Source organism: Hermetia illucens, chromosome 5 (genome assembly GCF_905115235.1).
Source record: "Hermetia illucens chromosome 5, iHerIll2.2.curated.20191125, whole genome shotgun sequence".
Lineage (NCBI taxonomy): Eukaryota > Metazoa > Arthropoda > Insecta > Diptera > Stratiomyidae > Hermetia > Hermetia illucens.
Window position 1 is genome coordinate 87021175 of NC_051853.1, and position 13552 is coordinate 87034726.

Sequence of the window (13552 nt, forward strand, 5' to 3'; positions counted from 1 at the left end):
ATAGATCGTAACTTGCTGGGCAACAAATATAATAGTAGCAACAATGCCAGGCACAGTATCACCGAAAGCAGTCCTCCCAACCGTCGGAATAAGTAATATGCACACATTCCCGTGTATCCTTGTTGCTGGTATGCCTGTTTGTTTGCCAGCTACGCCGCTTGCTTTACGGTGTGTCTGATGCTTGCCTGCTTGCTGGCTTGCCAGTACATCTTACGACCGGCATAATACTCCACCAAACAGCCGGGGGGCCCTGCCAAGAAGGGGCACGAGCCAGCATAAGTACGAGCACATTGAAATGAAATCAAACGAAAATATAGTCCAGAGAAAAATAAAGAGCTACAAGCGGCAAGCAACAACGTTCTGACGAGTGTGGCAGAAAAATGCTCTCCTACACAGGTAAAACGAAAAAGCTCTAAAAATAGCAATCGATCGATAAGCTCAATGCCACGGCGATAGGAGTGCTGGTTATTTATAAATTCCTCGTTCGCCTGCCTACCCCACTGCTCACCTACAATTCATCCATGCTCACACATAGATAACGTGAAATGTATTGTACATTGGGCCGATGGTGTGTGTGAGCACAGTGCACGACATGAAGTAACACGGAAACAGATGTCGTGGGTTTTTCTCTGGTTTTAATATAATTTCGTCCGCTCTTGGTGCTGAATGAAATTTTCACGTACCTATTTCCCAAGTTATGGAAATGACTTGAATACTTCTTTCTGTAATTACTTAATGTGCACGAAGGTCGGCAAGGTGAGTTGGAAAAACCTTAGATGAAACTGTCAGCACGGTATGATTCCTTAAATAGACGGCGAAATACTGCTAACAAGCGAAATACAGAATTAAATATCATGTGAGCTTCTATATTCGATAATGGAAACTTCGGAAGCAAATAGCATTTAATTAACACTCTGAGGTGTAGCAGAACGGAGAAAAAAGTTTCCACATAAACCAGATAAACCAAGGGTGATTTCGTTGGCATCAGTTGACCTAAATGAGGGATGATCTAGTCTTTTACCTAAGAATACGTCAAAAATCACTTATATTTATGGACCTTTCTACCTCAAACAACCTAGAATTAAGATATAGATCGAAGATTTGCGATTTGCTGACTAGCGATTCTGGAAAAAAAATTTCCCGTTTAAGGGGGTCATCCCGTGCGAAGGCCGGTTTTTACCCTTTTTTTTCCAAAATTTTTTGTGAAGAACTGGATAAAGATATAAATATGAGTTTTTCACGATAGATTTATTAATATCTTGAGCGTCCATAGTAATTTTTCCAGCCCGAGCGCATAGTTCCTTATTGAAACACAGAGCTATTTATACACCCTTCTCCAAAAAAAGGTGTTTTTCTGCTGCCACGCTAGAGGGTGCTGCGATCATCTTTAAAAAAAAGTAAATGGCATTTTAAAGTACATACTTAACTACTGTCCGCAAGCTAGAATTATTAAAAAATATTCATAACTAAATTTTTGGCGCCGTGTTAAACTTTTTTTTTGTGAATTTTGGTGTTTTTTAAGGCTTAAAGAAGCCTTAATAGAAAAAAAATACCGAAGGAATCGCAATTATCCTACTTTTGAGGACCGTAGAAATATGTTCTAAATAAGTCGTGAAAATTTGAATGAATTTCGTTGGATAGATTTTGAACTATGGTGGCAGCCGATTTTCAATATGCAGTTTCGAGAAAAACTCATTTAAAAAGTAGAATGTGATTTTTAGCCATAAAATCTGAACTGACCGTTAATCTGCTATACCTAGTCCATAAACCTTAGGTTTTTTTCAAGAAACACATGGACAGCCTTGGCTTCATTTCTTGTCCTCTTAGCGAAGTCATTCGGACCGATAAATACGCGCTTTATTACGCCGATCGTCATAAATCTGGCATGTGACATTACTCTGAATACCAAAAAATCACTTCGCCTATATTCTCTATATCTAGATACAATTGATGCCAAAAAAAATCGATGCCTCGGATCCGACCCACGGAATGATCCCCTTAAGGGGAAAACCACATTAGAAGGCCCATTATCATGTATGCTTTTGGATATTTTTTAGTAGGGAAAAATAATTGGAATTCAATCAAATTTTGACATTATATTGGACATATTCCGAGCGACTATCGCGTTTTTTTTTGAGCCAAGAACAAAAAAGTTACGCCGAAGGTCGTAACTAGAGTTCCCCAACTGCGGGACGTGCAGTAACTCCAATTTTTATTTGAAAGCAAAAAACTTTTCATTTTAGATTATTAACTTATTTTCGAAGAATATGAACCTCAATGCGGGCGAAAATAAATTCAAAAATTTTGCAGTGTCGATTTTTTTTTTCAAATTCCACAACTATTTCAGAAATGGCGCTAGACAAGAAACCACCTTAAGAAATGATAATGTTGATTCATATTCTTTGAAATTTTGTAAAGAATCATGCCACCAAATTTCATAATTGTTGGTTTATTATTTTTTGAGCCGCAAATGTAAAAAGGTCATTTTGAGAAAAACGGGCTTGGAAAATTTTGTTGGATATGAAGATATCTGTCACTCTTAATATCAAACAAAATACAGTTGTAACCAATCCAAATGCAGTCGTAGAAAGGATTGACGCCAAGTATTGATAAATACGCTATTTTTCTGGGGCTACAAGATTACATAAGGACATAAAGGGACTAAATCCTGCACGCTCAAATCTAATCCTCTAACCGATAAGCGCTCAGTTCCACGCTCATACAATCTAAAGGAAGACGGATTTCGCGTTGAAATTCTTGCAGAATGTTCTGGGATAGCTAAGTTAACGATTTATTCAATAAAAAAAGTTGATTCTGAAAACCTCCTAATGTGGTTTTTCCCCTTTTGCTAACATTTACATGGAAAGTCATACCTTTACTGAATGTCTTTATTGTCGTTTATGCAAATGTATAGTATCCTTTCTACTCATTTTTTGTAGAACATTGGCGATTACACGGTCTATTTTGATTTTCGTTATTGTCTTCTTATTTTAATTTCAATGTCTACAGTACCGGAACAACACAAAAATGGCCAAGAAAATCTGTGGCGTAACCGGGATTCGAACTCTTGACAACTAAATCGAAAGGCTGATACTCAACCAAATGGGTCACCGAACCGTCATCAGCGTACTATATGAGGTGATAAGTCCGCGGTACAAGAAAAAAAAATCGATATGATATCCACCAGTGCCAACCTTTAAAAAGTCCTTATAAAGTTTGACAACATGATGTTGGCTATTTCTAAAGGTACACCCGTTTGCGTGGTGTCACTTTCGTTAATGTTTGAAACATAAAGAAAAAGTTTTGTGTACTAATTCAACACTATTTTTGGATGAGAAAGGACACTTTTCGAACCAAAAAATTGCTTGAAAAATGTTTCGGGGAGTCTCCCTCCTTGGAAGCAATGATTTGCAAGTTGTTTAGTTACTTAAAATGTAATAATTCAAGCATCGATCATGCTAAACATTTTGGACGGCGGAATTGGGGTACAACTTCAACAGAAATCGATGAAATCTAACGCATCACCCTAAAGGACCGAAGATTTCAAAAGAACGTGGGTGGAATAACTAAATGTCGCTCTCTCTAACTACCAATCAAAAACACCAACGTGTAGATGATTCAAAGCGCTCCTTAGAGTTTCAGCATAATCCTAGAGAATACTACAGTCCTGTCCAAGTAACTCAATTCGAGAAAATCAGCCTTAAATTTATTGATTTTTTTTAAAGCTTTAGCCCAGTGAAGAAGTCAAACTGACGTTTGGGTACATCCATTCTGCTAAAAGAGCCCATTCTCCCGCCAAGTAGGAAATCTGCGTCGCCACCCACTACCTCCTTGTGGAGGGAGTTGAAATGAGTTGAAATCTTTAATGTTTATGACCATAGAGCTTTGAGCTATAGAAGTGGTTCTGCGAGTTTACAAATGACAGTATTTTCGTGCACGACGAGCGAAAGATCTTCAATTGTGACAGATGAACTTCTGTAAAAAATCAGATGTGATTCGTCACCATCGCAGATTGACTTTAGATAAAAACCACAAATATTATAACTATTATAACTATCTGCGAGATAGGTGTCTAAACAGCTGACAGAACAATACAAGTTGTATCGAGTGCAGGCCTCCAAAGCATTTTTGGAGCGTTAGAAACTTGAAGGCGGTGGCATCCTCCACTCCGTCTTTACTAGAAATCAAGCTTTGGTTGTCCATCACACGTCTGAAACTAGAAGGCAGTCTCAATGGGAGCGTAATACTCTTTTCCCTCTGCCAAAAAATTCAACATCAATTTATATTTTCAAAAAATTATGACATTCGTATTTTCCGACCATAGAGGCATAATTTTGATTTCGCGGCAAAATTTTGTGAGACTATGAAAAAATTGAAATGGATGTTCACAATAAGGAAAGAGGCGTGCTGACAAAGGGAATCTGTCTGCTAGACGATGGTGCCAAGCCTCACATGGGCAATGCCACAAAGCAACTCCTGTACTCGTTTAGATTGGACTTTTTTTTAACAACCCTCCGTATTCCCCTGACTTTTCCTTCAGTTTACCATTTTTTCACTTCCTTGATGGTGCACATAGGTGGAAAAATATTTTCAATGGAAAGGTGAAGCGAAAGATTGTGAAATGATCGATGGAGCTGGCAGGAGACTTTTTCAAGTCAGGCGTAAAAAAATTATCCACTGTCTCGGTTTACAGTCTGTCCCCTTATGTCTCAGAAACGGTTACACCTATTGATACAAAATTTAGTAGAAAGGTGGTACCTCTGAATCCCATTGTATGCAGGGAGTAACATAGTTCCACGTTTGTTTCAAGACGTATAGTCGTGTGGGGTATCAGATGAAAGCCCTCGGTTAGTATTTTACGAAGCCGATTTTATTAGTGATTGTAAACAGGAGGAGTGGGGGTCCTGAACGGGTCAGTTACTTTAAAGATCTACTAGGATAAACTAATAAGCCCAAATATCTTAACAAAAAATATGATGATCCATCCACATGGTATTTACGCCTCAAAATACTTTCCATGCCGATATCGGTTTAAATGAAGTTAATAGTATATTATCATATTCAGTATAAGTATAGTTTTGAGAAATTGAGTCGGAACCTTTTAAATTTATGTTAGAATTATCAAATTTTTCAGTAATATAGGCTATGTTATAGAGCACGGTACTATTAAGTGGTGGAAATCGCACTATTACTAACAGAGTTATAATACGTCAAAGTTGTCACTTTTGTGTAAATTTCATGCATTCTAAGACTTTGAATGTCACGATCATACCAAAGTGAATAGTCTAAGAAACTAAGTACATAAACATTACAAGCTAGATACAAATAAGACAATCGCCCACTCAAATATGCCTAGATAAGCAATAACAAAACCTTTCACGCCTGCAGCGTTTAGCTTCCAGTTTCCCGACTTGTTTTTAAATACATTTTTTTGACGTCTATCCAAATTGAGCCTACTTACTTTCGTATTTCGTTCGGGTGGATCTCACATTTACTCTTTTATCTATTCGCTGACATTGATTTGGCCACGGTAATTTCCGCAATCTAGTAACTACTGACGCCTCTGGATCGTCATAAAAGCTTCGTCTTTCAACATGCAAAGGATCTACTAGAACTTTATCTCAATAGTTTCTTAGGACGGATCAGGGAGAATCCATGCTTCTTAGCCATGAAGTTATAAAGGACTTATTAGAATTTTATCTCAATCTCATCCTGAGGTCGAGGTTATCAAATTTGTTAACACAATTCCCGAGGCCTTATCAAGCTTTTAACTGGACGAGTTCTTTGTGTTGTCGATCCGAGGCTACATTGGCTGTATCGTCTTTTAGCGGTGGCGATGTAGCGGTTGATACCAGTTTGTTTGGCCGTAGTTTTCGTAAGCGGGGGAGTAGACGCTTCAGGATCATCATCAATGCCATTAAACTTGTTTATGATAATTACGGCTTGTTTTGGGGCCAGTTTTTGAGCGTTCCACTTCTCAATGAGTTTACCTTGGGCGAACTGGGTGTGCAGCATTTATAACGCGTTAAATGTCAGCTCTCTATACCACACTTTGGTGTTTTCCATTCTACCTCCGCTAGTGGTGGTTGGACATCAACTTCTCGATGTCGCAGCCTGAATTGAATACTGGTTCCTACATATTCCTAGCCGTTCGCGTTTGTTTTTGCGCTTGTTCCACTGCGGAAGGTTTATCACTTTTAAAACAGGTAAAAATGTAATAAAAAAGATACAATTAGGAAAGAGTGGCTGCCTAGATATCCTCCGCCCGAATGAAAGAAATGAAAAAAAGCATATATTTCACCGCTTATAATTTGATTATGTTATGTGTATTTTATCAGCATTTACTTATACTTGAGGCCTTATATTTACCAAATATATTTATATTTTTAAAGTATGAAAAAGTGAGAACTTTTAGACTTTGTAACATCCTAGGCGGCAACAATTCCAAAGTTTATTTTTATTATTCTGCTTTGAGATATTTTCATACTTTGAATTTCTGATCTTAAAAATATAATGCTATTTTCGCATATTAATGCAAATGATTTTCTGATGAAATTTCACAAGAAAATTACGTTCTAAAGGCTACACTTCTGAAAATTTTGTTGTTATTTACAGTGCAATACCTTCTACTTTGAGAATTTTCATTTATTTATTTTACTGTGTAAAATTCAGTCAAGATTTTTATTTCATATACAATATAATTATTTATACAGACGAGAAGTACTTAAAATATTCCTAAATATACAACTTTCTTATCTCCATGAAAAATAATATTTTTATTCCTCTGCTTTCTATTATTTCTGAATCTCAATTTATTTTCGCTATCTTGCCATGCGTCTATATTTACATGTGTTGGCTTTATAAAATCCATCAAAGAATCTTCGGCCTAAGCTAGGTGAATATACGTGTACCCATACATTTGTAGAATTTATTTCGGATAGAACAGTGTCTGGGTTAAATTTTATTTTTAGATGAATCGTGCAAAATTTTATCATTTGCGTTTCAAAAATTTCTATTTTTGTTTCGTCATAAGTGTCTCTGATGGGGTGATGTGTTCCTTCCAACTCACAGCTATGTTTATAAGATACTTCTTGTATGAAATATGAATATTCTGCGAAACACGTATATTCGTATCAGCATTCCTATTTGATGCAAAAGAAAAAAATCTGCTGAGCAAAAGGAAGCTTTTAAAATTTCAGATGTATATCAATCAAACTCAAGTAATAACTGAAAACTGGTGTTTTGTTTAGAAATATCAACATGACTAATGGTGCTGCTTCGAATGCGTAGAGAACGTTTATTTTTTATTGGAAATTGAATAAAGATAAAAGTCCTACAATGCATGGCATGTGCGTAGTCGTAGCTATTTTCAATTTTAGCTATTATAAAAACTCTACGTCTTCCCAAAAAAATATGAAGTAGGCGACTTAATTATAAAAATATTCTACAATCTCGAGATATTTACGCATATTTACGCCGATCATATAAAAATATCTTCCTAGAAGAAGCATTATACGAAAATGCGTCATTCAATAAAGCACAGTTTTTATCTAAAGTATTTATTGGGAGCAGTAGCGCCAAAGAAATGCCTATCTGGTAATTGGATTGTTCTAAAAGTTTTCTAGATTTTATTTTTTAATGAAGTCGTTGCCCTGGATTAGTTTGAATTATAAAATTGTTTTGTATTGACGCCAATCCCCGGACAGAAAATGTATTTGCAGGAAATTTTAATAATTTTAAACGTGATTCATTTGCAAATGAAAACCCTAACTGCAAACGTATCTGTTTTAAAACCATAGCAAAATAACTATCTATAATACATGTGTTTGCAAATGTGAATGCATGTTTGAGCGGAAAACAGGCAATTATTCCGATATCAGCTGGTTTGATTTCGCCTCCATGATAAAATATTGTCATGCAGGAAAATCGGTCAATTGAAACTATCAATGAAAGGTAATGAAAATGAATTTGGAGAATTTTTTTGTTTATGTCGTAAGTGTTTTATTCCAATATAAATACTGTACTCCATGGGCATTAATCCAAATATTTATTTGATACCGTTTCTAGGTAATTTTTTCAAATAGTTTTTTTTTTTCAATAAAATAGTCACTATTTTTCAAATTTGCAGTTATGTTACTATTTGTCTAGAAGGATTCCAAATTCGTCAATAAATAGTTTCAAAAAGACACCAATCATCCTCTTGCCTCTGAAATCCCAAACTAAAACCTCCTAAGTTTCCTCAGATCCAATAATAGGTCCATCATTCATCAATTATTATGAATAGTAGAGTGGAAAATTAACCGTGGCGCCAATTTTCCATTTTCCCTGAACATCTTTTGGAATGATGTTATTATTTATCTCGGCGCTGATGCCGGAAATATATTTATAGCCCCATCATAAACGCAAACATACATATCTGATTTGATTTTGATGACGAATAAAAAGCACTAAATGAATGGGAAAGAAGTTGTCCCCTACGAATAAACATCAATAATTCAGAGCATCTTTTTGCATACTCTCTACGTTGGTACAAGGCGAGTTCATACAATTCACTACACTTTAGTCCTACAGTCACATACCGAATTTTATTCGAAATGTTATCAGAAGCTAAAAATAAGTAAATCTATAGCTCCACGTGCCTTACCTATAAGATTATTTGCATATAATGGGGTACATGCGAAGTGTTATCATTGAATCCACTACAATAAAGGTGAGCAAATTCATGAGGCAAAAAACATTCGGAGCAATTTTCCGAACTTTGCAAGCTTTCAAAATATATTTTTGAGTATTTGAAAAGCGTCAAATTTTCTCTATCTGCATCGCAAAAATGTACAATGAATATAGTGGAAATCGTGAATATGTTTGTAAATATAAGACTTCTCCGACATACAACCATATCTTTTGCCGCTCGTGGCAGCAAACGTACCACATTCTCATTTTGCTACTGTTCAGTAGAAAATTTATGTTAGGCTTGTGAATTTGACAGGATAAGTGGAAGACAAACTTTCTACATTTTAGAATTAAGGAGAGAACAGACCAGATATACAAAACAGAAATAAGATACATCGTAAATTTGATTTCTCTAGTTCATTATTTGAATAATACGGACTTCGGTTTATCATCCAAAAATAATCATTATTACTTTATTATTTTGTGTAAATACAAAACCTTATTAAAATCCGTTTATTGTTTGTTTGTCTGTCTTTTTTCCGGAGATGACGTTTTCAAAATGCACTAGCACCTAGATTCCAGCGTATGGAATTTTTACCTACGAAAACCCCTCCTTATATCCTGTTCCCTTCCCCGTGGAACCGTACCGAATTATGACATGGCAGCGTGGATACAGTGCGAACTATGTACATCCCCCTTCGTCCAATGATCGCATTAGCAACCGTGCCTTTCGCAACTCTCCTGCTCCTACCACCCCACACTGAATTTGCTCTACCATGTGTTTAACTGCATTCTAATTCTCCTGTGACGCAGCTATGATTTCCCTAATTAAATTCTCCGGCGCTATTGTCCTTCCCATTATCTGTTTTTCAGTTGGCGAGGCATCTCGTCAGGCAATCAATCGCTACCATTTCAGCTATCGCGTAAGCTGCATTGTTTAAGATGGTTCTGAATCATAACACATTCTAAAGGTGGCCCTCCTGTACATAGGTCTCCAAATTGACACTGCGTAGAGCAGTATAGAGCTCACTATTCTGACTATAAGTAGCTTACGGGTGCATCGCGGTCCTCCATCATTTGGTATCCTCTTTAGCAAGGCCATGCTGACATTGCTCACCTTAGTGCAATTATGTTGCAAATACTACTACTACTTTTTGTTTCCAATGAATGGAACTCCACATCCTTGAGATGGTTTGCAACAACGATAACTGCTCTGTCAGCGGCCTAACCATTCAAGTAACGACGTTGGTAACATCAATATACATAATGTTCCAAAATAGAAACCCAACACACAGCCCTATGGAGCACCCGCGGAGACATTGTATTCCCTAGGTCTTTCGTCCGTGTCATACAAAAGCTTTCTTCCTGTTAGATAGCTGCGGTCAAGAACACTTATTAGATTCCAATTGTTTGGATTGAATTCTACACATCAAGGGTAATTACTGCGCTATCCTTATTAGTACTACCTTTTCTGTGTATTGAATTTTCAGCCAAGCCGTAACAAGTTTTCTGGCGCGGATGGTCGGCGTGACCATATAGAAGCCGAGTAGTCGATTCGACAAGTCTGCTAGACTTTTCACAACAAGTAGTTTTCTATTGTAGATTATTCGCTCCAGCATTCCCGGCTGTGGATTAAGTGATTCGCCCATCACAACCTCTTGAGCTGGATTTAATCTACAACCAGATTATCGCTTTAAATACGGTGATTTCGATTTTGATGACCGTCGACATGAAGGAAGATCAAAAACCTTGGAAGACGCGACATTGGAGGAATTGCTCGATGAGCATCCGTGTCACACGCAGGAACAACATGCTCCAGTATTAGGAGTTCCTCGAGAACGTTTCAAAAGCATGGAATTTGAGTTTCTTATGATTTGAAACCAAGGGAGAGTCATCTTTGCTTATGAACGACTGTTCCAGGGCCATAAAAGGAAGGGTTTTCTTCATCGTATCGTGACGGGTGGTGAAAAATGTATTCATTTCAGCAACCCTAAGAAAAGAAAGTCATGGTTACTACCCGGTCATGCTTCTACGTCGTCGACTAGGCCGAATATACACGCTGTCAAGGTTATGCTATGTATTTGGTTGGACCAGGTCGGTCGGCGAAACCATCACTGTGAAACGGTGTCGACTTTAGTTAATGCTACGGAGCCGAGCAGTGCCCAAAAAACGGCTACAATACGAACAGAGACACAAAAGAGTAATTCTACTGCATAGCAACGCTCGGCCTTTTGTTGCCAAACCTGTTAGAATCCACATAGAGGCACCGAAACCGGAAGTCCTACCCCACTCGCTATATTTCCTAGATATTGCGCCGTCCGATCATTATTTCGGTGGTACACGGTCTGGTTATCACCCTTGTTTGCATGTAAGCCTTCACCATCTGATGCAATTCTCTCCGGCATAATTCGTGACAATAGCTTTAGTTGTTCTCGAGTAAATTTCTGTGACAAATAGACGGACGACAGACAACCAGATATCGAAATTTTTAAATGAGCTATTCTATATAAATCTTTAAAAACATTTGTTTTTTATTTATTTAGAGTGAAAGCGAAACATAATTTTTATTTTTTTGTCTTTACAGGTAAGTCGAGCCGCATTTTCATAGGTTATGCAGTGTTTACAGCGTAAGTAATCAAAATGTTATAATATTTTCTGAACGAAAAAAAATTAAAAAGTTTACATAAGTGTAAATTAAAAATATTTTAGTGGGAAGTATTGTCACCCGGCCAATCATGGGGCCATGTCTGGCAAAGGTCAGTCTATAGGTGTCGCTGTTTCCCTAATAAATATATTTAAGATTCATATGTTTTAGCACTTTCTTCTTATTCTTGTTAAGCCTTTGTTCTGTTCAGTATTGGAATATTTTTCTCTCGATCGCCTCATAACTCCCATGACCAATAAGCCTGATCCGGATAGAATCATGAAGCTCCCTCGCCCTCTAGAATATCAAACAATTGCTCTTTTGATCGTTTCCCATCGATTTCAATGATCAGACCATACCATCGAAGGCATTTTTTCCAAATTTCGACACGATAGGTGCAACCCTATATCGATTGTGATACCGATTTGAAATGTGATCGTCCGTGGGGTGGATTGATCCAATGCAACATCTTCTATCCATTACCGCGAGGCGACGTTCATTACCTTTAGAAGTCGGCCAGTAAATAGCCACATAGAGGATTTGGGACTTTCGTTAATGCGTCGATCACAAAGAACGCCAATTTTCTAACGTTCTTTCATTCAGGCTGCGCTGATGTGTGAAGCGATTTTATGGTACAGTTCATCAACGACTAGAAGTAAACTATGAAAAGCTCTGAAGCAGAAGAAGGGAGAGGATCTAAAACCTGTTTTAAAAAATTTGACTCCCGCTTAGACCCCGGACTATTTTTTTCTTTAAGGAGTGAAAAGTTTCAATTGGCTAGCCTACTGTGAATGCGCATTGCGCATTGATACTTGCAGATTTCCATTTTCTTTCGGATTATTTTCACCGCAACGCATCTTAAAGAAATATTGTGTCCCTTATAGTATAGTATAATGTAATCATACCTAATATATCTACATTTTAGTAATATATCTACCTAATATATCTACATTTTTAGCCTATTGTTCACTATTTTTCTTTTTGAAGTTAAAATATGCAGACGTGTCTACGGTGTATATTTCTGCCTGAAACAGTGCTACGTTTAACCATTGGTTTAAAGTACTTTTTCCTAGGACCAACGATCCCTGCTTTCGCTCCCTCTGCTGTGAGGGACCCGTCGACATATCAAATAATCAGTTACTGATTTAAGCTAAGTATATGTATTCCTCAATCGGTTGTCAAATTGCTTTGCGAAATGAAATGACATTGTCATTCTGTCCCACGGTATCAGTTATTCGAAAAACTGGTTAGAAAGATTTAACATTCTTCTTTCAGTTTAGACAACTTTTCGTCAACAATCCCATTTCTTCCCTGCTGTGGCCCTGCAAATTATCAAAGGTGTTGTAGCTTTACATAACTTACAGCTTACAGAGCAATTTTTGATTTGGCGTAATTTTGATTGACCAAGCTGCGTGGGCTTTTATTCCAGTATTACTTAGCTTTTCTAAACCTGTCAACTACTACACTCCACATTAGCGGTATAAGTACTCCACCCTATTGACAGCTTTCGATTTTATTCATGACAATAGAGTTACACGTTGGTATTTTTACTTGTCTATTTGTTTTTTATTTCTGACTATCCAGAAGACAAGTGCATTCCTGACTCCTTTTCGGATAAAGACATTTTGTATTTTTACATGCGATTTGTTGTCGAAAGCACCTTGAGTATCCAGAGGCGGTGTTTGCCACATTGCATACCTTGAGATGGTAAATATACAAAAACTGAAATTAAGTGTCGTATGCCGTGGTTGGCTGCTTGACGACTGCCCTCGTTGTCTATCTTCGTAACGAAGTCAACCCCTCTTGTCGTGAGACATTCTCGGCTAGGTTTATAAAACTGGTATGAGTGTGATGTTGTTGAGTCTATACATCAGTCCTTCTAAAGTGAGGGAGTCGCGTCACATGAGAAACGTCATTTCCGATTGTTGAGGTTTCGACGGATAAACGTGCAGATTGTGTAGCGGACGAGGGTTCAGCGGTGGTAGAAAGATAGGGAGTGAATACTGAGCTTTATGTCCTGCCCATAACGTCGACAATGATGCATCTGATTGGGCATGAACGAACAAAACCGTCAGAATTCAATTGCACGTTCGATGTAGGGCGATACCATGAAGACCTGGTTGGTTTGCATCCAAGAAGGTTCGACGAGGCTGGGAAAGAGGTTGATTCGGTGTTCTATAACATTGGCCAACCAGCGACATATATTCTGTCCAACGGGAGAACCTGTCCAGCGTGGTC

General features: G+C 37.5%; 1 protein-coding gene across 8 annotated transcripts in view; it reads left to right on the top strand.

The window, feature by feature from the left end:
• LOC119658055 (histone deacetylase 4) overlaps positions 1–13552 on the top strand; it is a 322316-nt gene that overhangs the window by 236031 nt on the left and 72733 nt on the right. The window contains exon 2 of one of the 8 annotated variants that reach the window (XM_038065305.1): positions 11255–11297. The exons of the other annotated variants lie outside the window; for them this stretch is intronic. Within the exon in view, the coding sequence (XP_037921233.1) occupies positions 11282–11297 (16 nt within the window). The 5' untranslated portion in view covers positions 11255–11281. The remainder of the gene's footprint in view (positions 1–11254; positions 11298–13552) is intronic. 8 annotated transcript variants of the gene reach the window in all.